The sequence below is a fragment of the Podarcis muralis genome, chromosome 6, assembly GCF_964188315.1.
Source record: "Podarcis muralis chromosome 6, rPodMur119.hap1.1, whole genome shotgun sequence".
NCBI lineage: Eukaryota > Metazoa > Chordata > Lepidosauria > Squamata > Lacertidae > Podarcis > Podarcis muralis.
Window position 1 is genome coordinate 34172715 of NC_135660.1, and position 24890 is coordinate 34197604.

The 24890-nt window shown below is 42.6% G+C and overlaps 1 protein-coding gene across 1 annotated transcript; it reads left to right on the plus strand.

Annotated features, from left to right (window-relative positions):
- Positions 1 to 1554: 1554 nt before the first annotated feature.
- Positions 1555 to 18891, plus strand: LOC114598137 (opsin-3-like). The gene is made up of 2 exons (XM_028731845.2): positions 1555 to 2311; positions 16323 to 18891. The coding sequence occupies exons 1-2, from the start codon at positions 1939 to 1941 to the stop codon at positions 16784 to 16786; spliced, it is 837 nt and encodes a 278-aa protein (XP_028587678.2). The 5' UTR covers positions 1555 to 1938; the 3' UTR covers positions 16787 to 18891.
- The last annotated feature ends 5999 nt before the right edge of the window (positions 18892 to 24890 follow it).

Genomic DNA, 24890 nt, shown 5'->3' on the forward strand with positions numbered 1-24890 from the left:
ATGTAACTGGAAACACACAGTTCTGCATGTTCCCATCAGCTAAAATAGCCTGGGTGAGTAAGTGGAGGCTGCTCCCTTCTGCCTCTCATAGGAGTGGGAATGGAATGGCAAAAGTGTGAGAGTGGGTAGGTGAAAAAGAGGACAGGGCTCCTTCACCTCTTAAAAGCTGTGCAGATGGTGGAATTGCACCACTGAACTAAGTGGAGTTTACTCCTCAGAAATTATGCACTGGATTGCAGTCACTGCTGACCGGGGATGTGAACCTAGGTCTCCTCAACCCAATTTCAAACATGTTAACCATTAGACCTTCTTTGTCAGGATTAGGAAGCCTCCAATTTAAATCTTGCCTCTGTAAATTCACTGGATGGATTTGGGTGTCAAATGCTCCATTCCCATCTAGAATGTGGTGGATTAAAAAATGCCAGTCCACCTCGTAGATCTGTTATTAACTTCAAGAAAATACAGATAAAGTGCTGGGAACATACTCAAAAGCTATCCATACCAGTTAACTGATTCCATCATAATATATTTCATTACAAAATAAATTTCACTAATTTTAAAAATTAGGTACAAAGCAATTTGCAAAAGGACAGGTATTTCAATTATTTTGCAGGGTGGGGTGGGGATCCATCCTTGTTGCAAAGACTGTGCATCCCACTGTGCATGCCACAGAAAGTAATCCTGCTTAGGGGAGCAACACCTGCATTTGGGTACACGGGTGAATGTGGATGTCCGTCCTCTGAACTGCATTAATATCAATGGAGCACATGTTTGGATGTGCATCCCAGAACCATCCCGGTTGTGTTTACAAGCAGAATGCAGCACCAACAGAGTGGAAGAATGAGGGATAAAAGGAACAACAAATATTCAGAAGAGAAGGGATGATCTTTTCTTATTTTTGCAACCCCACAAAATGCCAACTCTTGCAGCTGCAAGTTGTGCAGTTCTGGCATAGAAAGCACTGCTAAGTCCCAAATAAAATCAAGGTATACGTAATAGAAATGTTTAATTCTAGCAGAATTGTGTCCGAGGTTCATTTAAAAGTGTACCAACAAGAACTAAAAGCTCGTGTGTGTGTGTGTGTGTGTGTGTGTGTGTGTGTGTGTTTGGAGACATTGTATTTATCTGCTTCTACCAGGGAGCATAATTTGATTTAGAAGTGCATCAAGTGTCCTAGAGTATAGGATTGTATAGGATTGTAAACTATTTCCCAAAGTTAAAAACAAAAGTATAAGAACACAAGTTCCCTGTCTTTTTGTGTGTGTCATTATAGAATTATGAGGGGGTGGGGAGACCTATAGATTTCATTTGACACATAAATCCTAAAGCACCCAGACCTTTCTCATCCCCAGATGGAACCATTTACAGAATTCTGTAGCCTTGCTTGAAACTTCAGTGATCTGAGGAGCTGTCACAACCTGAGAAGTGCTGAAAGGGAAAAGAAGGCAGCCTCTCAATCAGACACATGCCACTGAGCACCGGGGGGTTAAAATAGACCCCTCCTCCATTCTTTCACCTTGTCATTATATATTGCTCATCCCCCGATATTAGAACCAGTCCCTTGTATGTACGTTTCCCTGACCTACATTTTATTTTTCAGGTTGCAACGGTTAATGTTGGGGATTCAGTACGGTGCCTCAGACAATGAGTGAAGCAAGCAGAAACAAGCGGTCTCCGCTTGGCCACATGGTGGAGCATCGCTGAAAGAAATCCCGGTACATTTTAACTCATTGATGTTACCGTTCACCGAATTTGAAAACATTACGAGAAAGAAAGAAAAGAAAGAAAAAAGATGTAACACAGTGAAGGCTTCTCTATCTTCTTTCAAGGGTCTTGTGTGTGTGTATATATCTGTGTCTGCTTAAGAGAATTTTCCTCTGCTGGTCCTGCAATGCTTAGCCAGGCAGCTGAAGGAGATCTGGAAGGAGCCTTACTGAGATGACTGTGCCGAGCATCAGCTCCAGTTGCAGTGGTGTTAACAGTGTCTGGTGCAGCAGTAACGGCGGCGGCAGCAACAACCACAGATATGGCCAAGAGCATCATCTGAGTCCCACGGGCCACCTAGTCACAGCCATCTGCCTTGGCATCATTGGGATTCTGGGTTTCCTAAATAATCTCCTGGTCCTGGTACTTTTCTGCCGAAACAAAGTGCTGCGGTCTCCGATTAACTTGCTGCTGATGAACATTTCAGTGAGTGACCTGATGGTGTGCATTGTGGGTACCCCTTTCAGCTTTGCGGCCAGCACTCAGGGAAGATGGCTCATAGGGCCAGCCGGCTGCGTGTGGTATGGCTTTGCCAACACCTTGTTTGGTAAGTACCACTTTGTTGTCCTGCACCTGTCTAGGAGCATGCTTCCTTCACTTCTTCTCTGTGGCTTGGACCCAGTCAGGGGCTTGCCTACTGAGCAGATCCCATCTATTGCCTGCTAACTCGGTGTGCATTTTCTTTAGAAAGCTTTGCATCATCTCAGAAGGAGGTTCAGTGCAGCTTAGGTCTCTGGATGCTGCCTTACAGCCTCTTTGAGGTACCAACAACAAACTAGATCATAAAGACCAGAGTTGGTAAAGGGCTTGTGGTGGGGCTGGTTGGAGGAGATGAAGTTCTGTAAGTGTGGAGGACTCTGAATTTGAAGGAACACAGTTGAGGGACACCTTATTCCCTTTATTTACAAGTTAAGTGCATTATTTGGATGAGAGGTGATGTGTGTGTGCGTGTGCGTGTGTGCACGTGTGAGTGAGTGAGTGCACACACAGGTGCATAGAAGTACCAGAAGTCCTATAGACCCCAACCTGATACCCTTCAGATGTTTTGGACTACAACTTCCACCAGTCCCAGCCAGCATAGTCAATAGCCTGGAATGATGGGAGTTGCAGTCCAAAACTTTGGGAAGGCACTAGGATGGGCAAGAGTGCTTTAGATTAAACATGCAAAGGACTCTGGTGATGATGGAGTGTAAATAACATAGTCAAAAGTATTATATGCTGAGAGCAAAAACAAGGATCGCCTCTATCTATCATCTATCTATCTATCATGTATCTATCATGTATCTATCATCTATCTATCTATCTATCTATCTATCTATCTATCTATCTATCATCTATCTATCATCTATCTATCTATCATCTATCTATATCTATCTATCTATCATCTATCTATCTATCTATCTATCTATCTATCTATCTATCTATCTATCTATATCTATCTATATCTATCTATCTATCATCTATCTATATCTATCATCTATCATCTATCTATCTATCTATCTATCTATCATCTATCTATATCTAATCTATCTATCTCTATCATCTATCTATCTATCTAATCTATCTATCTATCTATCTATCTATCTATCATCTATCTATATCTATCATCTATCATCTATCTATCTATCTATCTATCTATCTATCTATATCTAATCTATCTCTATCATCTATCTATCTATCATCTATCTATCTATCTAATCTATCATCTATCTATCATCTATCTATCTATCTATCTATCTATCTATCTATCTATCTATCATCTATCTATCATCTATCTATCATCTATCTATCTATCTATCTATCATCTATCTATCTATCTATCTATCATCTATCTATCTCTATCTATCATCTATCTATCTATCATCTATCTATCTATCTATCTATCTATCTATCTATCTATCTATCTATCTATCTATCTATCATCTATCTATCTATCTATCTATCTATCTATCTATCTATCATCTATCTCTATCTATCTATCTATCTATCTATCATCTATCTACCTATAAAGCAATGAAAGTTTTTGGAACTAGGTTTGGAACTAGGTGAAAACAGGACTAGGTTGAATAGCTGGGACTACAAAGGGAACAGTAAAAAGGTAATGGAGCTGTATTCCTGCATTGACAAGTCTGCAGCTGTCCTTCTGTTTCAGTAAGGGAGTCCTGGGATTTGTGATTAGCTATAGTATTGCAAATAGAGGATGAAGGGGGCTTTAGACTATTATGGTAGGTGGGGAATGACAGCATGACTCTCTGATGGTCTGCCCCTATTAACTTGCTTCTGAGTAGACATGCATAGAATTGCATAGAATCTCAGTTATTTTGTAGCAAAGTTTAGCATTTGGGGGCTCGAGTATATGTCTAAAGAGCTGAAGGATGCAAATACAGTGGTACCTCGTGTTATATACCGTCCCCCTTATAAATGCTTTGGGTTACGTGCTCCGCTAACCCAGAAGTAGATGCCCCTTGTTGTGAACTTTGCCCCGGGATGTGAGCGGAAGTCGCGCCCTGGTGGCATGGCAGCAGCGGGAGGCGCCATTAGCAAAAGCGCGCCTCATGTTATGAGCAGTTTCCGGTTATGAACGGACCTCCGGAACGGATTAAGTACGTAACACAAGGTACCACTGTATGGTTATGTATTTTGGTGTAGGATTGCAGCCTTAATAACTTCAGTTTGGGTCCCCTGTGAAGTGTTTAAGAGCAATGTAGTGTTTTGGTTTGCGCTTTTGCCATATTTGTTCATTTTACCCGCCCTTCTGTTGCTATTTTGTCATGCTACTGATCTCCTTGTCTTCATTTTATGTCTAAAACTCAATGCAAAAATTCAGTTCCATTGGTTATACTCAAGGGAGTGATCATGGTTCCACATCATAATTAATACCCATAACTTCCAGCATGGAATCACTTGATGCTTCCAACCAGCTCCAATACAAAAATTAAAAACCTGCTAATAGTCACATTTATATTGCTCTGTACAGTGTATCACCCAGCTCAGTATTATTATCCCTATAATGGATAGTGGTGGTGGTGGTGGTTGAGACAGCAAGAAAATGGCTTTCATTTCATGAGAGGTAGTGTGGTGTAGTGGTTAAGAGCGGTAGACTCGTAATCTGGTGAACCAGGTTTGTGTCTCCGCTCCTCCACATGCAGCTGCTGGGTGACCTTGGGCTAGTCACACTTCTCTGAAGTCTCTCAGCCCCACTCACCTCACAGGGTGTTTGTTGTGGGGGAGGAAGGGAAAGGAGAATGTTAGCTGCTTTGAGACTCCTTCGGGTAGTGATAAAGCAGGATATCAAATCCAAACTACTCTTCTTCTTCTTCTTCTTCTTCTTCTTCTTCTTCTTCTTCTTCTTCTTCTTCTTCATGAAACTAGCCAGTATGTTCAGGACAGAGATAGGTTTTGAAGCGGTGTTCTTTAGCTTATTGCTCTCTCTTAAAAACCACATTGCACGCTTTCTCTCACACATACAGTTTGTGCTTCAAGAGCAAAGCCACTGTCAGAGACAGGAGATCCCTGCTGCTGAGTGAGGGTGGTTATGAAACAACAACACTAAATGTACACTTTGAAAAGACGTCTGAGGCTTCTTCTCCTTTGCATATGTCATGTTTTCATGGAGAAACTGCTTGGCCTAGAAATTTCAAACTTTCCCCAGGTATCATTGAGAAAGCTTTTGACGACCTCTCCTTCTTGCCCGTATTTCAGATGTGGTCTTATGCTTCTTTTGCAAGTTACAGTACTTTGTAAAGAGTCTGGTTGGTGGCCCTGAAGGTTTTGCTGCTGTTCTCCTTTAAGTGTGGCTTTGTGCACTATGTCTCAGTTGTGCCAATCAACAATGCATTCTGGCTGGATTTCTGTTGAAAGTGTAAGAGCCCTGATGGATCAGACCCCAATTTCTATCTAGTCCAGCATCTTGTTTCCCATAGTAACCAGCCAGAAACTTGCAAGCAAGCAGGAGATGAGGGCAACAGCCTGTCCTGCTATTGTTCCCTGCAACTGGAGTTTAGAGATATGCTGCCTCATTTCTGATCCTGGATGTAATATCATAGCAGCCACTGGTAGCGTTATTCTCCATGCATTTGTTGAAACATCCTTCAAAGCCATTTTAGCTGGTGGAGCAAATTCCATAATTTAACTACACACTGTGTGAAGAAATATCTCCTCTGGCTTGTCTTTCATTCAGCTTCATTGGTTGACCATAGGTCCCAGACACCTCTATAATGTCCTCCCATTACTCATTATTCAAGCAGCATCTATCAAAATTCTCTGTTTTGCTCAAGTATTAAAAGCACAGGAGCTCTGCCTCTTTTGCATGTGGCCACCCTAAGTGTTATTTCAGATCAGGGCTCCCCCCCCCCAGCTGGAGCTCACCAGAGCTCAGCTCTGGCACCTCTCAGGTGGGTGCCATTGCCATTTGAAGAGAACGAGGGAGAAGTCCGTGGTGAGCTCTGGCACCTCTTTTTCTAGAAAAAAAAGCACTGCTTCAGATCCTTTGATCCTTGTTATTGTCGTTTTCCCCGCTTTCTCCAACTCTGCAATATCCTTTCTGAGATGTGGCAACCCAAAATGTAAACATTATTCCAAGTGAGGCAATAAATATCTCTATCACTATGGCGTCTATAGCCCACTCCTCCTTCAAGGACCTCAAGATGGCAGAGATGGCTCCTCCATCTCACACATACTTTGTTCTCATAACAAGTTTCTGAGGTAGGTTAGGCAAGAGAGAGAGTCTGCTCCCAAGATCATACCATAAGTTTCATGGCTATGTGGGGATTTGAATGAAACACTCTAACCATGATGCCTCTTTCCCTCTTTTTAACTCTATCCAAGTTGGTGGGCATAACTGCTTCCTGTGGCAGTGAGTTCCATAGTTTCATTATGTTGAAACGCTTTCTTTTGTCGGTGCTGAATCTTCCAACATTCAGCTTCTCAGGATGCCCATGAGCTCTAGTCTTATGAGAGGAGAAAACTTTTACTAAACCCACTTTCTCCATGCCATACATAGTTTTTATAAACTTTTGCAATTCTGCCTCTTATTCACTTTTCCTGTAAACTAAAAGTCCCAGACGTTGCAACCTTTCTTCATAGAGGAAATCCATTCACACATCCCCTTAACCATTTGCATTGCTGTTTTCTGAACTTTTTCCTACTTTACAATATCCTTTTTCAGGTGAGGTGACCAGAAGTCTGCACAGTATTCCAAATACAGTCACATCATAGATTCGTATAACAGTATTTTGATATTAGCAGCTTTATTTTCAGTGCCTTACCTAATGATCCCTAGCATGTCCTTTGCCTTTTTCACAGCTGCTGCAAATTGGGTTGATGTCTTTATCGAGCTATCCACTATGACCCCAAGGTCTGTCGCTATCAGTTCAGTCCCAATGAGCGTATATGTGAAATTAATACTTTTTTGGTCAGGCAGGCACTTTATACTTTCTTACATTGAATTGCATTTGCTGTTTATTCCTAATTTCTGCTTCTTGCTGTTTAACCAATGTCTGATCCAGGAGAGTACCCCTCCTCTTATTCCATGACTGCTAAGCTTAATCAGGAAATTTCTAAGGCACAGTCATTTGGGTAGCTAGAGATTTTATCTCTTTGTTGTTACCGGAGCACTTAAGAAGCCAATCTTTGTGAGGATAGCTGAAGTCACTCGTAACTGCAACATTCCCTCTTTTGAATGCTTCCTTCATTTCATCCTTCATCTCAATATCTCCCTAGGCATTTTGATCAGGCAGATGATAGCACACCCACAGTACTAACTTAAACACCCACTGGTCCCACCCTGGTTATCTGGCAGTTGTCTGTCTGCAGTCCTGGGAGCAGATTAAGAAAATGCATAAGCATCTTTTGCGAAGAAGAGTGAGGTGTGCCTCCAAGTTTTATCCAGAAAAAAGCAATATCTTTGCACATCTATAAGGTCAAAGTTTAACACTGATCTAGATGAACAAGGATGATTCCCCCATTTTCTTCTTTTGAAGCAGAGAACAAGTAGAGGTGGTCATTGCAATCCCAACTCTCCAAGCACTGGGAAGTAAATTACAACCAGGGTGGTGTTTTTTCTTTCTTTTTCTTCTTGTTGTCTGTGCAGACAGACTTTTATTTATTGGGATCTTTCTGTGAATCATGATTTCTACCCACCTTGTTTTCAGATGTTAAAAATAGGCATCATTTCCTCTTCACCAATATATTTTATTAATATTCCCTCTGTTTCTGGGAGCTCATCCTTAGGATGTGACAATATGTTTCCTTTTATCAAATCAGCAGCAGAGCACAGCGGAGAGAGACTGCTGTTCTCTTTCTAACACCTTTCCATGCTTCTGACGCTATCCAGACTGGCTTCACCAGAGCATGCTCCTATCCTCCCGGGTGCTCTGATTTCTGACCTAATCAAATGTTTTCAGTAGGTACACATTCTTATTTGGTTTCTGTTTTCAAAATACACTTCAAAACCAACCTCCTTCAAAAAGGCTTTTATGCACAGTTTCTGCACCAGGCAAGGATCTGCTTCCTGCTTGCCTCTCATTAGTTTCTTTGTTAGGAATCCAGGTTGTATTTTAGTATTTGACATTTAACCTTGATACCTTAGAAAGGAGCTAATGAGAGGCAAGTGAGAGGCAGGTCCCTGACTGCTGCTGGAATATTTCCAAGCAATTTAGAAAACGCTGCTATCCATGGTTAGCGTGTGTAGGTTTTTCATACTAGCACATTTCAGTGGCTGGAGTGGACTTCTTCAAACTTTTCATGCTCCATCCATATTAAATAACTTTCAATGTAAGGGAAAGCTGCAAAACACTTGGCATACACCAGCATGGTGTAGTGGTTAGTGTGTCAGACTAGGACCTGATAGAACAGGGTTCAAATCCTCACTCAACCATGAAGCTCACTAGGTGGCCTTGGGCCAGTTACTGCCTCTCAGCCTAACCTACCTACCTCGCAGGGTTGCTGTGAAGAGAAAATGAAGAGAGGGAGAACCATATACACTTCTCAGATGAAAAGATGGTATATAAATGAACTGACTAAATAATAAAAATTTGTTGAGTGGAAGAAAGTTAGGCTGCCCATCATGGTGGCTCATAGTTCAATCCAAAGCATGTTGACTCAGGTGGAGTAAAAAGGTAAAGGTAAAGGACCCCTGACAGTTAAGTCCAGTCACGGACGACTCTAGGGTTGTGGCACTCATCTCACTTTACTGACCAAGGGAGCTGGTGTTTGACCGCAGACAGTTTTTCTGGGTCATGTGGCCAGCATGACTAAGCCGCTTCTGGTGCAACGGAACACCGAAACCAGAGCAGTGCATGGAAACGCCGTTTACCTCCCCGCCAGAGCAGTACCTCTTTATCTACTTGCACTTTGATGTGCTTTTGAACTGCTAGGTGGGTAGGAGCTGGGACCGAGCAACGGGAGCTCACCCTGTCATGGGGATTCGAACCGCTGACCTTCCAATCATCAAGCCTACTAAACAGGTCCCACTAAATTCAGTAGGACTTGCTGTCTTGTAGGGATGTTTTTGGGATCACAGCCTCAGAAACAGCAGCTGAGACAAAATCTGGCTGCTTTCTCCAGCTCAGTCCCCTTCAGATATTTTCAATTACAATTCTCATCAGTCCCAGCTGGCACAGCCAATGACCAAAACATCTTGAGGGCATCAGGCTATGGAAGGATGACCTAATCAAAGCTCCATTGACTGCAGTGACTCTGAGGAAGTGTTTGAGGGATCATCCCCTCCATTTTGAATGCCTGTGTGTGACTTGGAACCCATCAAGCTGAACCCTCATCATTCTGAAGTCTAGCTCTGAGGGCCTTCTGGTGGTTCCCTTACTGAGAGAAGTGAAATTACAGGGAACCAGACAGAGAGACCTTTTCAGTAGTGGCTCCCACCCTGTGGAACGCCCTCCCATCAGATGTCAAGGGAATAAATAACTACCTGACTTTTAGAAGACATCTGAAGGCAGCCCTGTTTAGGGAAGTTTTTAACATTTGATGTGTTATTGAATTTTTAATATTTTGTTGAAAGCTGCCCAGAGTGGTTGGTGAAACCCAGCCAGATGGGCGGGGTGTGTGTGTGTGTATAAAATTATTATTTTATATTATATTATTACAATTTGCATCCCACAGAATTCAAATTGTAATACAATAAAATACAAGGGATGAAATAAGCAATACAAATACAATTAAAAATCAGTATGAATATTCAATGCAGACGCTGCAGACCACCTGAATAAAGCTCATAGTCCACAGAGCACAGTTTGGGAACCCCTGCCCTATGAAACAACTTTTGGACTCAGTGGGACTTACTTCTGAGCAGCCATGAATAGGCTCTCACTGTACGGCTTCATTTGCACACAGATGTAGCTGAATGTTCACCATGATATCTGAGCTCCTGGCAGACAACAGTTTTCTCAAAGCTGCTCAGAAACATTTCTGTTCTGAAAGTTAACCTCTGCACCTGACAGAGACACCGATGAGAAGCAACTGGGAGGCAAACTCTTGCCTAATGTGGAAAAGTTGCATGGCAAGTGTTTTGTAGACATGTGGATAATTGAGGGAAACTTTTTTTTTTAACAGCACATTGCAAGCATGGAAACAATAATAATAGAGCAGGTGACAACTTGGAGGGAGATTTTGACTAACATGTCATGTATTTTGTGCATTTCATTGCACATTGCCTCTAGCACTTATATAGCATAGTAGCAATATATAGATATTAAAAAGAAACAAACTGTTTGCAATGTCACATTGGAGGAATCCAGAGGTGCTCCAAAACAGGGAACTGATGCACAAATGTATGTCTTACAGTTCTTAGATCTTATGACCAGTCACTGTGAGGACCTGAGGGTAACTGCCATGACAGCTAGAGACAAGCTCTTCCCATGATCCAACAAATCCAGTGATCATCACATACCCTTGGTCCTCTTGGTCCTCCCAGTGTGCCAAAACTTTTGCTTCTCCATTTGTTGGGTGGATGATGATGCTTAGGAGCTGTGGAACAATGCTCTAGCATCCATCCCCTCCTGACCTTTTGCTCCTCTTGGAGTCCTTCAAAGAAGATGTGGGACTTTGTTGATCTTATTTCAGTGGGACTTGCTCCCAAAAAAGTGCAAGGATTGCAGCTTTTGTTATATATTTTGTGGCTTATTTTGCACCAGTGAACAAGAGCGTTAGTCATTGCACCTTAACCTTGAATCGCAGCTGTCTCTTGCACACATACTCCTAAATGAACTGCATTATCAAAATTGCAACTTGAAAGAGCAAAGCCTTTGAATCTTGACCTGTCAGTAATGTCTGCGTCATACCAGACAACCTCTCAGAATCAAGATGAACATGTTATAGATGACAAGGCCAGCATAGAACAGTGTTTATGAAAATTGTGTTTCCTCTTTTTCTTTTGGGTCTGCTGACCACAATAAATTAATAATTATGTTTGCCATTTCTAAAAATTATTAATTACCATTTATCTACACCCTTTGCAACATATGACCTGCCATTTACAGACAGAACCTTTTTTTTAAAGAAAAAGAAAATTTCTTTAAAGGTCTTTTTACAGCCTAAACAGTATATAGACAAAGCAATTTTGTTTAGTGAATGCCAGCAGCTCTCACAGAATTTCAGTACGGAGGTGAAACAGTTATTTCTCCCCCTTCAAAAAAGTGGCATTTGAATCAGACAATCAAATAAGCCATTATTATTGACAGTCTAGTTGCATGGTGTACTCTTAGAGACTGACAGCTTGCCTAGTTAGATTTAGCAACATATTTAGCAGAATAATGTCTTTAGAGTGAGTTTTCTGTTGTAGTAGCTGTGCATGTTTTCATACATGTTGCACTTTTTCATAAGTGAAAGCAAAATGACCCTTTCCAAAAGTGATATATATAGTTATACATATTTATGTGGGTTAAACCACTGAGCCTAGGGCTTGCTGATCAGAAGGTCGGCGGTTCAAATCCCCATGACGGGGTGAGCTCCCATTGCTTGGTCCCTGCTCCTGCCCACCTAGCAGTTCGAAAGCACATCAAAGTGCAAGTAGATAAATAGGTACCACTCTGGTGGGAAGGTAAACAGCATTTCTGTGCACTGCTCTGGTTCGCCAGAAGCGGCTTAGTCATGCTGGCCACATGACCTGGAAGCTGTATGCTGCTCCCTCGGCCAATAAAGCGAGATGAGTGCTGCAACCCCAGAGTCGTCTGCGACTGAACCTAATGGTCAGGGGTCCCTTTACCTTTACCTAGTACTCCAAAATTCCCTGTAATCAAGGAGTGGGGAATCTTTTTCAGCATGAGTGGCACCTTCCTTTCTGGGAAATGTTACAAGAGCCAAGGGCTGGGGGGGGGGGGAGAGGCAAAAGTAAGTGGAGCAACTGCTGTTAAATTTTACCTTTCCATAGTAGCCTGGCTTCTATACATATTTCCAGACCCCCTTTTCCATGCACATAGGAGCCAACTCCTAGGGGCTGAGGGGTCTTGCCCCCCCAAATATTTACGCTCCCCCCCCAAAATGATATGCTTTGCAATTCAAATGTTGTGTGCGCACCTTGTCATGTGATCGCTTATGCAGGGCTTATCTGCCCCCCCCCCCCATTTTATTCAAATTGGCACCTCTGTCCACGCAGATAAGCAAGATGCATTATCAAAGTCCAAGGGACACATTCCAGCTAGGCAAAAATACCTGAGGTACAAATGTTGCCCCCCCCGGACCTCTCATGGAGGAGGTTCATGAAGAAGGGCCTCAGCTGATGATTGCAGGATTTGGGTTGGTTCACCTGGGGAGAGGGGGTCCTTGAGCTATTGTGCCTGCAAGTGCAGTCAAGGGACATTCCCTAGACCCTGGGACATTTGATGTTTCCTTTTTTGTTGACACAGAACATCCTAGCTGATAAAGTAATGTTGGGAAAGCTTGTAAAAAAATCCATAGATTTCTTATCTAGAGACATTATCTGTATACAACCTTCTTCCTCCTTTTCTGCCTTTCTTCTGGGCATCCTGAAAAACAAAAGACGAAGAAGTTCCCGTGATAAGCTTGCTTTGTGTGCCAAAGCCTTTCTACAAAATTCAATTAAGTTAGTAAACAGTCTCTGCCTCCAACTTACTTTATTGATATTGAACTGGCTATTTAAAAAATATTGATGGTAAATCTCCAATAAATCTAGGGGAAGGGAAAGGGGTTAGTCAGTAGATTTCAGGTATCCAGTCCTGCTCAGATCCATTTTGGATTGAACTACACACTCTGGAGTCTGGCCAATTTTGAAATTGTCCCAATGTTCTCTGGAGCCATTGCCCTCATGACTTTCTTTTTGCAGCTTACTAGTACATGGGAAGCAGTGTGGACGACTCAGACAAATGCCATGGCTACAGCTGTGGTCTTGGATAAGAGGAATATATTGCTAAGAACCATGGGAAATTTAATCAATAGCCTTGTTCCCAGCACTTTTAAATTTTGCTCCAAGCAGCACCTCAGTTCCAGCAACATGAAGGTGAGAAGGGTTTCTAGGAAAGCTGAAACAGGGATGGAGGCTGCTAGTCCCAGGAATAGAATGTCTTCAATGGCCAACAGGGCCAAATCTGCCTCTGACCCAGTCTGGAGTTGGCTCAGTTTTAATCTCATTATTCTGGGCTCTAATAATAATAATAACAATTTATTTCTACCCGCCGATCTGGCTGGGTTTCCCCAGCCACTCTGGGTGGCTTTCAACAAAATATTAAAAACTCAATAAAACATCAAACATTAAAAACTTCCCTAAACAGGGCTGCCTTCAGATGTCTTCCAAATGTCAGATAGTTGTTTATTTCCTTGACATCTGATGGGAGGGCTTTCCACAGGGCGGGCGCCACTACCGAGAAGGGAAATTTTCTAGGGAAAATATGGGTGAACCAATCACTGTTTGCAACCCTAGACTGATAGATGGTGTGAGTGCAAGAATTGTTTTTCATCTGTATTTGAATGAAAGTTATTGGCATGCACACTCATTTTTCTTTGCATCTCCTACCTCAGTAGGATTTGGAAACATCCACATCAATTTTACCAGCATTATGGGAAACAACTTCTTACCTTTATCCTGATACTTCCTATGAATAAAGCTGGCCAACTTACATACACATTTGAAGGGGATGCCCATGATACCATGTATGATGCCTGTGATAACTGATGCCTGTGATAATTGCAGTAGGTATGGCATCCATTTAGCATGTGCAGGAATGATGTGATGTTAAATAATGAGCCTCTCGAGTCTGATTTTTTGGTTTTTAAGAAACATAAATATGTAATTGTGCACTGACTTCAGCAAGTTTTTCCTGCTGTCTCAATGGTGTGAGAAAATGCCTCCTGGGTGATCTGCAGACTTCCAAATACATAAAACTTGCAATATGCTAGTATTCTGAATGCATAGTTTTGCATATTGAGTGCGCATAGATACAGTGGTACCTCGGGTTACATACTCTTCAGGTTACAGACTCTGCTAACCCAGAAATAGTACCTCGGGTTAAGAACTTTGCTACAGGATGAGAACAGAAATCGTGCAGTGGCGGCGCAGTGGCAGCAGGAGGCCCCATTAGCTAAAGTGGTGTTTCAGGTTAAGAACAGTTTCAGGTTAAGAACGGACCTCCGGGACGAATTAAGTACAGTGGTACTGTAGGTTACATATGCTTCAGGTTACATACGTGTGATGGGATGATGAGCTGCTTGTGCTTAAAATCCTAGTCCCTCAGAGTTTGGTTAAGTCCACAAACCTCTGTCCATAACGGAGCCCCTTAAGCATGGCTCCGTCAGTCGCTAGCAGAATCCGACAGTGGGCGCTTACGGAATCTCTTCCAGCATAAAAGCTCCTTAACGGAAACGCGTCTTCTGGACTCTCGGCGCGACAGTTTCCGGCGAGGAGTGGGTGTCCCTATAGGAGGTCCTGACACCTCCCCACTGTTTTCGCTGGAAGTGTCTCTGAGCCATCCCTCCGACTCACTTTCCCTCGGAGCTCCTTCTCTCCCCCTGCTGGTTCCCTCTTCAGCTGCTAAGTCTCTCCCAACCTCTGTGAGCCCTTCCACCTCCTGTCCTTCCGATGGCAGTTCCCTGACAATACGCTTCAGGTTACTGACTCCGGTAAGTCAGAAATAGTGCTTCTGATTAAGAACTTTGCTTCAGGATGAGAACAGAAATCGTGCTCTGGCGGCGCAGCAGCAGCAGGAGGCCCCATTAGCTAAAGTGGTGCTTCAGGTTAAGAACAGTTTCAGGTTAAGTACGGACCTCCGGAATGAATTAAGTACTTAACCTGAGGTACCACTGTACTACATTGCAATCTTTAGACATGAAAATGTGGAAGCACACCTCTGCTGGTGCGTGAGAAGAGTTGTTCTTCTGCAGACTATTTGGAAGAATAAGGAGATAGAAAGAGACTCTCTTGCCTCCATTTTATGTATAATCTAAAACAGATGGGGAACCCGGTGGCCACAGTGTGATGGACTACAACTTCTATCAGCCCCCGCTGGCATGTCCAGTGGTCAGGGATTGTGAGAGTTGGAGTCCAATAGCATTTGGAGCAGCACAGAATCTTTACCCCTGTAATACAGGAACTTGCAGCCCTGGGTCTGGTAAGTGCCTGGACAAAAAATGCTGTTGTAATATATAGCACCTTCAGTTTCATCATGGAAGAAAGGCAAGATATTAATGCAACAGATGAATAATAATTTACAAGAATTTACTATGTAGTTTTTAAAAGGTCAAGCTAGCTACAAGACCAATTCTGAATGCAAATGATCTCTGAACCATTGCTTTACCACTATTTGCATTTATTTACACACATGCAGGATGAACACAGATGGAAACACTCAACTTAAACAGGCTGTTTCCTGTCTGCCTCACATTGCAAGCCTATTCCTCATGTCACACACAGACACCTTGATTACATTTGGTTGGGAAGGGGATATTTGCTAGCCCTTCAGAAGGCCAGATATTGAGATTCACAGTCAGCTATTTAGTTTCCATGACAACATATTACGTACCTGCAATTTGTCTAGCAAGAGATCATGCCAGGCTCGACCTGGACAACTGGCTTGACTACTTCAGCAGTCCTATTCTTCTCTAGATTTCAAACATAAAACCATACTTGGAAAGAACTTTGGAGGTCACCTAGTTCAACTCCCTGCTCACAATACATTGATACCTCGGGTTAAGTACTTAATTCGTTCCGGAGGTCCGTTCTTAACCTGAAACTGTTATTAACCTGAAGCACCACTTTAGCTAATGGGGCCTCCTGCTGTTGCTGCGCTGCTGGAGCACGATTTCTGTTCTCATCCTGAAGCAAAGTTCTTAACCTGAAGCACTATTTCTGGGTTAGCAGAGTGTGTAACCTGAAGCGTATGTAACCCGAGGTATCACTGTAATATGATCGCACAAGTAGAGAAGGAACAGTAGATATGAGGCCAAGGTCATTTAGGAAATAATTTGCTAATGGATGGGTCTCATGGCTCAAGGTGTTTCTTCATAGCCCTCAAAGCCTTGTTTATAAGATGCACTTGTTCACTTAGAAAACAGTTGTCCGAAATAAAACAAAGTAATCTGCTGTTACCTTACAGGTACGGTGTCACTTATATCCCTGGCTGTGCTTTCGTATGAACGCTATTGCACCATGATGGGTACAACTGAAGCTGATGCCACAAACTACAAGAAAGTATGGCTGGGAATCTTCGTGTCCTGGATGTATTCTTTATTCTGGACCTTGCCACCACTTTTTGGATGGAGTAGCTATGGACCAGAAGGACCAGGCACGACATGTTCAGTTAACTGGCATTCACGGGATGCTAACAATGTATCTTACATAATTTGCCTCTTCGTCTTTTGCCTTGTCCTTCCTTTTATCATTATTGTTTACTGCTATGGGAAGCTGCTGTGTGCCATAAAGCAGGTGAGTGGATTTTTCAATCTTTTTGACAGAGTGTCAGTGTGTTGTGTTGCATCCAATGGCAAGTCAAAGTCAGATCAAGGTACATGCAGGTCCCACTTACTGAACACAATGCTTTCCCTGGAATTCATTCGTTAGATGAGCATTTGCATGAGTCCACGGTTTCCATTGATTTCTATAGGATCATTTCTCATATAGGAATTGTCCTATCTCCCTATCCCCTCTCTCCATGGTTTCTTCCTGAAATGACTGCAGCCAACCAGCAAAAGAGAGACAAAGGAAAAACTGATTTGTGGATTTTTGTAAACGAGCAGGCAATTAGCCGGACCTGTGTGTACATGGCAGAAACAACCAGGACCTTGGACAGCTCCAAAGGGGCTCCTCTGGCTGAAACATTTCCCTCCAAAGATGCTTATCTAAGTGGAGAACTAGATCCTAGTGAAATTTGGCAAATGCAAGTCAAAGTCAGATCAAAATAGGCTGGAGTGCAGTAGACTACCTCCCTGGAGGTAATGGCTGGGTGGTTAAAGGACCCTAATCTTATTTTACAGTACAGTATTTGACTTCTGTAAGGCTGGGGAGAAAGAGGTACTGCGGGGGACTCATCCTCTGAGTCAAAGGTGGTGGCAGTTCTTTGCCCTTTAAAGGAAATGGCATTTCCAGTAGTCCAAGTCATATGAACATTTTCCTTTTGCTGAAGATGCACCACAAAAGCAAATGATTTATTTGAAATAAGAGTCTTTATACGGTGAGCAAACTAAAATTTAACACTAAAAGGGCAGATGTAAAGATAAGATTGAGTCAGTGTTGGAGCAAGTAAATATGTTAACATAATAATAATACCTGAAGGAGCATCTCCACCCCCATCGTTCTGCCCGGACACTGAGGTCCAGCGCCGAGGGCCTTCTGGCGCTTCCCTCACTGCGAGAAGCCAAGTTACAGGGAACCAGGCAGAGGGCCTTCTCGGTAGTGGCGCCTGCCCTGTGGAACGCCCTCCCACCAGATGTCAAAGAGAACAACAACTACCAGACTTTTAGAAGACATCTGAAGGCAGCCTTGTTTAGGGAAGCTTTTAATGTTTAATAGGTTATTGTATTTTAATATTCTGTTGGAAGCCGCCCAGAGTGGCTGGGGAAACCCAGCCAGATGGGCGGGGTATAAATAATAAATTATTATTATTATTAGTCCATTTACCAGTATTGAGACTAAGAGTCTATAAAGTAAACCTGATTAAAAAGCAATTCTCTCCCCAACCCACTCCCCCGAACAATAATTCCACAAACAATAGCCACTGTGGACAGGTCAGTAAATTTTAAAGGCAACCTATTGCCAATTTCATGGAAAAGTCATGATTTAGAATAAAGGATAGAGCAACATCAAGAAGAATAGGTGTAATGCTGTGGAAACATTTAAATTGTGTGGAAGATCACACAAAATGTGAAAATCAGCCGGAAAGGAAACACTGGGAAGATGGACTGAAGAGCCGTCCTAATGAAGCCACAATCTTCCCTCACCCCTAGTCATATTTTTTTCTACATTAAACAGCCCTCGACTGTTTGACCAACTTCCACTTCGATTCCCCACCCCCATTTTATTGCAAATTGACATTGAATTCATCAGAATTCATGGCCTTTTCAATTACCTTCATTTAGTACTTCTTTTTGCAAATGCCTTCTCTTATTTCATAGCAAGCCACCTTAACTTTGCTGTTGTAACCATAGTGAAATTGACTTGATCCAGTTTGGTATTTTGTTTGTTTTCAATTGGTGAAATGACACACTTCACTGAAGCCTTCAACATGAGTTTATAAATAGCCTTCATATCTCCTGACGCGATTTGCCACTTGTATATGTGCATCTTTGCTTCCTTTTAACTTTACCATTTCATATCTGAGTAATTTCCCCCATAAAATATAAATACAATGGATCTGGATTGTTTACACAAGGTTGCCACCCACTCACATAGATATTGAATCATTTGTAACGGTTGCTGGTGTTACAAGTGGTTTGACAAAACTTAACCCCTTACAATGGCTCTTGATGCTGCTTATGAAAGTGGTGGAAATGAATTCAAGATTCTTATTGCAGAGGTGGAAGGATGAGTGCAGGTGGGGGAATCTCATCATGGAAAGATAAACAACAGCACATCTTCATTTGTTTTGAGATCCATGTGTAAATCCTACTTTGCTGAAGAGATTCTGGGCACTCTTCAAGTAACGGCTCCTGTTTGCACAATGGAGCTCCCCCACCTTTGCTCTGCCATACCCCCCCTTGCACTGAAGGGACATGTTAATTGGATACTGCCCTCCCATTCCAATTTCCTTTCCCACATTCTTGTGGAGTGGGGTGGGAGGGCCGGGCGAAATCACCTCCTGATTTCATCCTACCTGCTCTGGCCTACTAGCATTCTCCATCCCTCTATGTGCTGAACTTAGCTTCTTTCGTAGCTTGGATCCAGCATTTGTTCATGACAACCACTTTATAATGTCAAAGAGAGAATGGTAAAATGCTCAGCGCACAGAAAAAGGCAACAGAAATGGAGGTGCTCTTAATACTTATGTGATGTGTGGCCCATATACTTTTTAACAAAAAGAGCTGGTAGTACTGCAGAATCACAATAACAAGGCCATTTGGCTTGATTTGGTTAAAGACTGTAGAATAGGGTACAGGAGAATATAAGCTTTGACAGCACAATCCAAACCCAAGAGCCTACAGGTTGGGCAAGTTTAGAATAGGTTGTAACTTCCTCATCCCAGCTCAGCCAGAGATATGCTAGCATAAGTCTCTCAAGCTGGCTGAGTTGGAGCTGTGATGGCTTAGCCTGTGGAACTGAAGCCCGTGGAATTTACACCATCAGGCATGGGACAGGGCAAGGAGAGACTTAGGAACATGGTGGAATTTATGCTCGTAAAAAGTGTGTTGTTGTTTAGTCGTGTCCGACTCTCCGTGACCCCATGGACCAGAGCACGCCAGGCACTTCTGTCTTCCACTGCCTCCCGCAGTTTGGTCAAACTCATGCTGGTAGCTTTGAAGACACTATCCAACCACGTAAAAAGTGTAGTCTAACTCTATTTTAAAGACTGGGTCCCTGTCATTTTCACTCATGGATTGTGAATGGTTGATGCAACTGTTTCAGGACATCAAGGTTTCTGTGATATGTCCTATACAGGTGTATCAAGACAATAGATCCTGTTTGGCTTTGCCAAACTCAGAGAGTTGCAAGCAAAGAACCAAATACTTGCAGATTAAGTTACCATCGTGCAAGAGAGTGTATTCAGAAAGGACTCATTCAAGTGTCCTACATGCCAGGAAATGAAATTCCTGCAGATCTGTTGTCTAAGGTTGTTAACAGAGAACAACTTAAGGTTTATGTACAGCGTTTGCAATTGGGTTGAACCACAGGTACTACAGGTTACACAGAAAGGGGGAGGATGTTAGAATATAGTTCCATTCCACCTTTAGAACAGGCATGTGGAGTTGTTGTATGTCACATGTCTGTTTACTTCCAGCACAGTCTGCTGGGAACTTCCGTTGTATATAGCTTTTGCCTATGCTTTTTGCTTGGACACGAAGGGAAGCAGACATGTTTTTCCTTTGTCCTGCTGCTGAATAAATGTTTGTAAATATGCTTACATGTGCCTCTGTCCGCCACTTCCGTTGTGAAGAGTTATTCACTCTGCTGATTAGAGCGTGCTCAAGTTTCTGAAGGCTTCTGAAGCTGTGTGCCACTGTTTGATGCTGTTCCAAGGGAGACCGGAGTTCGCCCGGCTCCCAGCCGGTGGGTTGGGGGCCTGCCAATTGCCTCCCGTTCCTAGGTCGCATCTCAACAGCTGGGACCTGCTCAGACAACAGTCGCCCCACTGTTGAACAGAGCTTGGAACAGGTATAACTTACAGCACTTTTACGTCAACGAGCTGACATTCCAACAGCTTCTTATATTTAGGATTGTCCTACCTGGTATATGTGAGGTTCCAGTCAAAGGGAGCCCACAAGCATTCTGTCAGGGGAAGCAGCTGAAAAGCAGTGATCCATCCGTCTGATTATTGGTTTGGTGATGTTTATTAATTTTGTATAAAAACATCAGTGTATGCATGTGAGCCGAAAAGGAACACACGTACAAACACACCATCTTTTACTCTCCACCCACACTACAACAAAAGAAGCTGCAAGCATGCTGTGCTCCCAGGGACTGTCTGGCAATGGCACATGAGCAAAGTCAAATGCAAAGCAGAAAAATTTTCTGCATATTTGCTGAATGAAAAATAGGTTTTTGCAGTGTGGAGGAGGCAAGCTGCAAGACACATAATGGAAAGCAGAAGATTCAGTTTCATGGGTTGGAAACTGTGTGTGTGTGTGTGTGTGACTGCACTAAAGTGCATCAGCTATAGATTTTTTGAGTTACGTTCATTTTAAAGGAACACCCAATGGCTTACTATGGAGGGGGGGGGAATCCAAAGACTAGCAACTAAATAGAATTGTAGAGTTCATACCATTGAAGGTTCTAGGGGGCCGAAAAACACCCCCAAGCATCACCCTCTGGAAAAGTCTGTCCAGATATGAAACATACCAGGAATGTAGGACTGTAGGCCAAAGGAGTTTCTGCAGATTGTTAGCAAGAAACAAAAAACAAAACAAAGGAAAAGACAAATGCTAACAAAATATTAAAACAGATAGAATAAAGAAGCTGCTTAATTGTTAATCCTGTTCACACAGTTGTGCAATTACAGGAATGAAAATACTTGTATCAATCAATTAACCTCTCATGCATAAATTGCAAAGAGGTTTACCTCATTGCCTTCCAAATTAACAAAATCCCTCTTTGGGAACCACGGTTTTGAAAATGAAAAATAAAAATAGATCAATTGTTTGTTAAGTGATCAGCATGCTGACAAGCTCTTGTTCTAGTTTTCTTTTTATAATTGAGGCCCTAAAAATAAACACATTTCTGCCTTATGGAGAGTTTTAGTGGTTCAGCTGCTCAGGGGATTGTCCTTGATAAATGAAGCTGAAAAGTCGCTATGTGGCTCATTTCACATGGTGACATATGAGAAACAGTAGATGGGAGCTGTACCCTAAATGGGCCAGGGCCCATCCCCCAGGCCCTGAAAAGACACAGCTGCTTTTCTGAGGTGAAGAAAGGAAAGAAAAGGAGGGATACAGGCAGAGGATGGAGGCTTCCTGATGCTGCTTCGCACAATGCAGACCTACAAGGTATGATACGTTAGGTGGGCCTAGATTCATGCTTTTTCTATTCCCTTCAGCAGGGCAACATTGTCTCTGCAAGGCCCAGGGGTTTGAGGTTGTTGTTGTTTAAGCTTCTGCGAGCTTTGGGATTCATTCCATTTTGCCAGTACTTCTCTCTTGAGTGTATGGTGCCATGCTCAAAGAACTGAGTTTGCTATTTGTGTATAAGATGATGATTGAAGTAACATGACCAAATAGCAGTTGGGAGCGTGAGCAGCACTAGCAGTAAAGGGGATGGATACTTCACCTCAGTTTCCATGTCTCCATTGTTAGCAGAGTTACTTCAGTAACACACAGAGAAAATCCTGGTGTTTACTGGACAAACTGAACAAAACTGTATGTCACTTAAGCAGAAAGAAATAGAGGGTTTTTAAAGCTTTTTTGACAGGCATTGCTCAGAGCAGGAAGACATTCAACTAAACATCTGTGAGAAAACTCCCGCACATCTAGACAGCCTATCAGAGCATGCGCTAGCAAGCCATCTTCCGTCCCTGCTTGCTATGCAACACCGCCACCCTCTTGGCTCGTTGACTTACTGACAACAGAATTATCCCTTAAGTTACACACTGAATGATCTCTGCTGTTGCACCTCCAACACCCACACCACAAATCTCCAGAATGCCCCACCAACTTCATACCCTGCAACTGAAGAGCCATTATTTTTGTTTTTTGTTTTTTAAGGGCTGCTTCTAGTTTCTTAAGGATGCACTCAAAGATTTACCGTATTTTTTGCTCTATAAGACACACCAGACCATAAGACACACCTAGTTTTTGGAGGAGGAAAACAAGAAAAAAAATATTCTGAATCTCAGAAGCCAGAACAACAAGAGGGATCGCTGCACAGCGAAAGCAGTGATCCCTCTTGCTGTTCTGGCTTCTGGGATAGCTGCACAGCCTGCATTCGCTCCATAAGACACACACACATTTCCCCTTACTTTTTAGGAGGTAAAAAGTGAGTCTTATAGAGCAAAAAATACAATACTTTACTGACAACTAACAGAGCATTGGTTTGTGAAATTATGGATTTCTGAGTGCCATTCTCCCTCTGCATGTGCCGCTACACTGAGCAAGACCTATTACTTAGAGGCAAAGGCCACAGTCCTATGGGAATCACACATTAGTCACCTGTAACCTGGAGTCAGAGTGCTTTTCTCTTGCCAAATGTGTGGGAAGGATTAGAGTCTAGTTACTATTAAGGGAACAGAGGAAAGAGCTACACTGGGCAATTTCAGCAATTTCCTATGCAGCTGACAGCAACTATTGTGCTCCAGCTACTTACCTCTCATTTGCTATTTGCTGCCCAGGATCAGGTGCTGACATCTGTGCACACAGCTGCCTTTTCCTCTTCTTCCCTGGTTCTTGAGTATCAAAACAAAACATTTGAAATAATAATAATAGTAATAATAATAATAATAATAATAATATGGGAGCGGGAGGAAGAGAGAGATAGATAGAAGAGATAGTTACTGGAAAGGGTGCAGAAAAAGACAACCAAAATGGTCAGGAGACTGAAACGCCCTCCCTTTGGGGAAAGTCTGATGCTTTTTAGTTCAGCAGAAAGGTGAGTAGATGGAGACGCACATGGCGTGAAGAAAGCAGGTAAGGATACATTTTCCCTCCTCTCTCATAACAGTGGGGCCTGCTGTCACCCCCCCCCCTCAATAGAAGTACTGTCGTATTTTGGAAGTCGAACGGAATCCATTTCCTCCAAAACAATGACAGTCTGGAAGTGACCATTGTTGCCACGGAATCTTTAGAGATATATTTGAAGTGTATTATGGCGCTTATATTGAGCATGTGCATAGCATGTGGTGAATGTTGTGCATAAACACACAGGCATATACTCTCCCGTGGAACTGTGGAGTTTTTCTTACTATCAGAGATTTACTCCTTGAATCCAGAAGTATTGTCAAGCATCCAGTTTGAATTGAATTTAAATTTCATTCTTAAACTGGACACTTCAGATACTTCTGGGATATTTAAAGGGGTTGTTGCTCCCCCAAAGACAACAATATGGGGGGGGGGAGTTTTTCCTGGTACTCCAATGGCAAGAAATGGCTCTCTGTGCAGTTGGAATAACTTCAGCTACACCCAAACAGCAATGCCTTTTTGCAGCTTGAAGTGACATGGCTGACATGAATGGAGTCATGTGGTAACCACTTTACAAATATGGTTTGGCATAAAAAGTGGGACTGCTTTCACACCTCTGCCCCTAAGCAGCAATGGGCATGGCCTCTATAGTGACAGCTGCAATGGCATGTACATTCAGCCAGGGCCAGCCCATGAGGCAAGGTGAGGCGACCACCTAAGGTAGCAAGATCCATAAGGGCAGCAGATCCCAATGTAGATCTTTATTCTTGCTTTGTTCCTGATTTCACTTCCTGCTTCTTCCTTGGTGGGGAGAGGGCGGCCATTTTGTGGTTCGTCTCAGGTGCCGAAATGTCTTGGGTTGGCCCTTGCATTCAGTATTGCTTTTTAAAACAAACAAACAAAAACAAACAATTAATTAATTAATTAATTAATTAATTTTGGGTGTGTGCATTGAAACACCCACCCACAAAAGCCAAATAGAGTTCAGCTTATGGTTCATTTTCAAAATTTTAAATGTAAATAGCTGCAACATGCTATTCTCAATTTCATTAATATTTTTAAGTCCCTTCTCTGCCTCAAATACTTTCAGTTTGTTTGCTACTGAAGACACAGAGTTTTGGTCATAATTTTCTTGCTTTCCCTCAGCTGAATTTAACTTTTCATTATCAAAGGTTTTGACATAGAGGCTTGAATTTAAAGCTGGTCATTTTCTGCTAACTGTCCCCTCCATTAACATTGCCTCCTGCACCCTATCCCAAATCATTACCAAGTGTCCCCCATCCCTCAGAGGAAAAGGGGAGCAGGAAATGTCTTTTCCATGAATGGAACTTTGTTCTGCCACTGATGGGAAGTTGGGATCCAAACCAAGGACTCCACTATGCTGCACACTTTTCAAAGCATAAACTCAG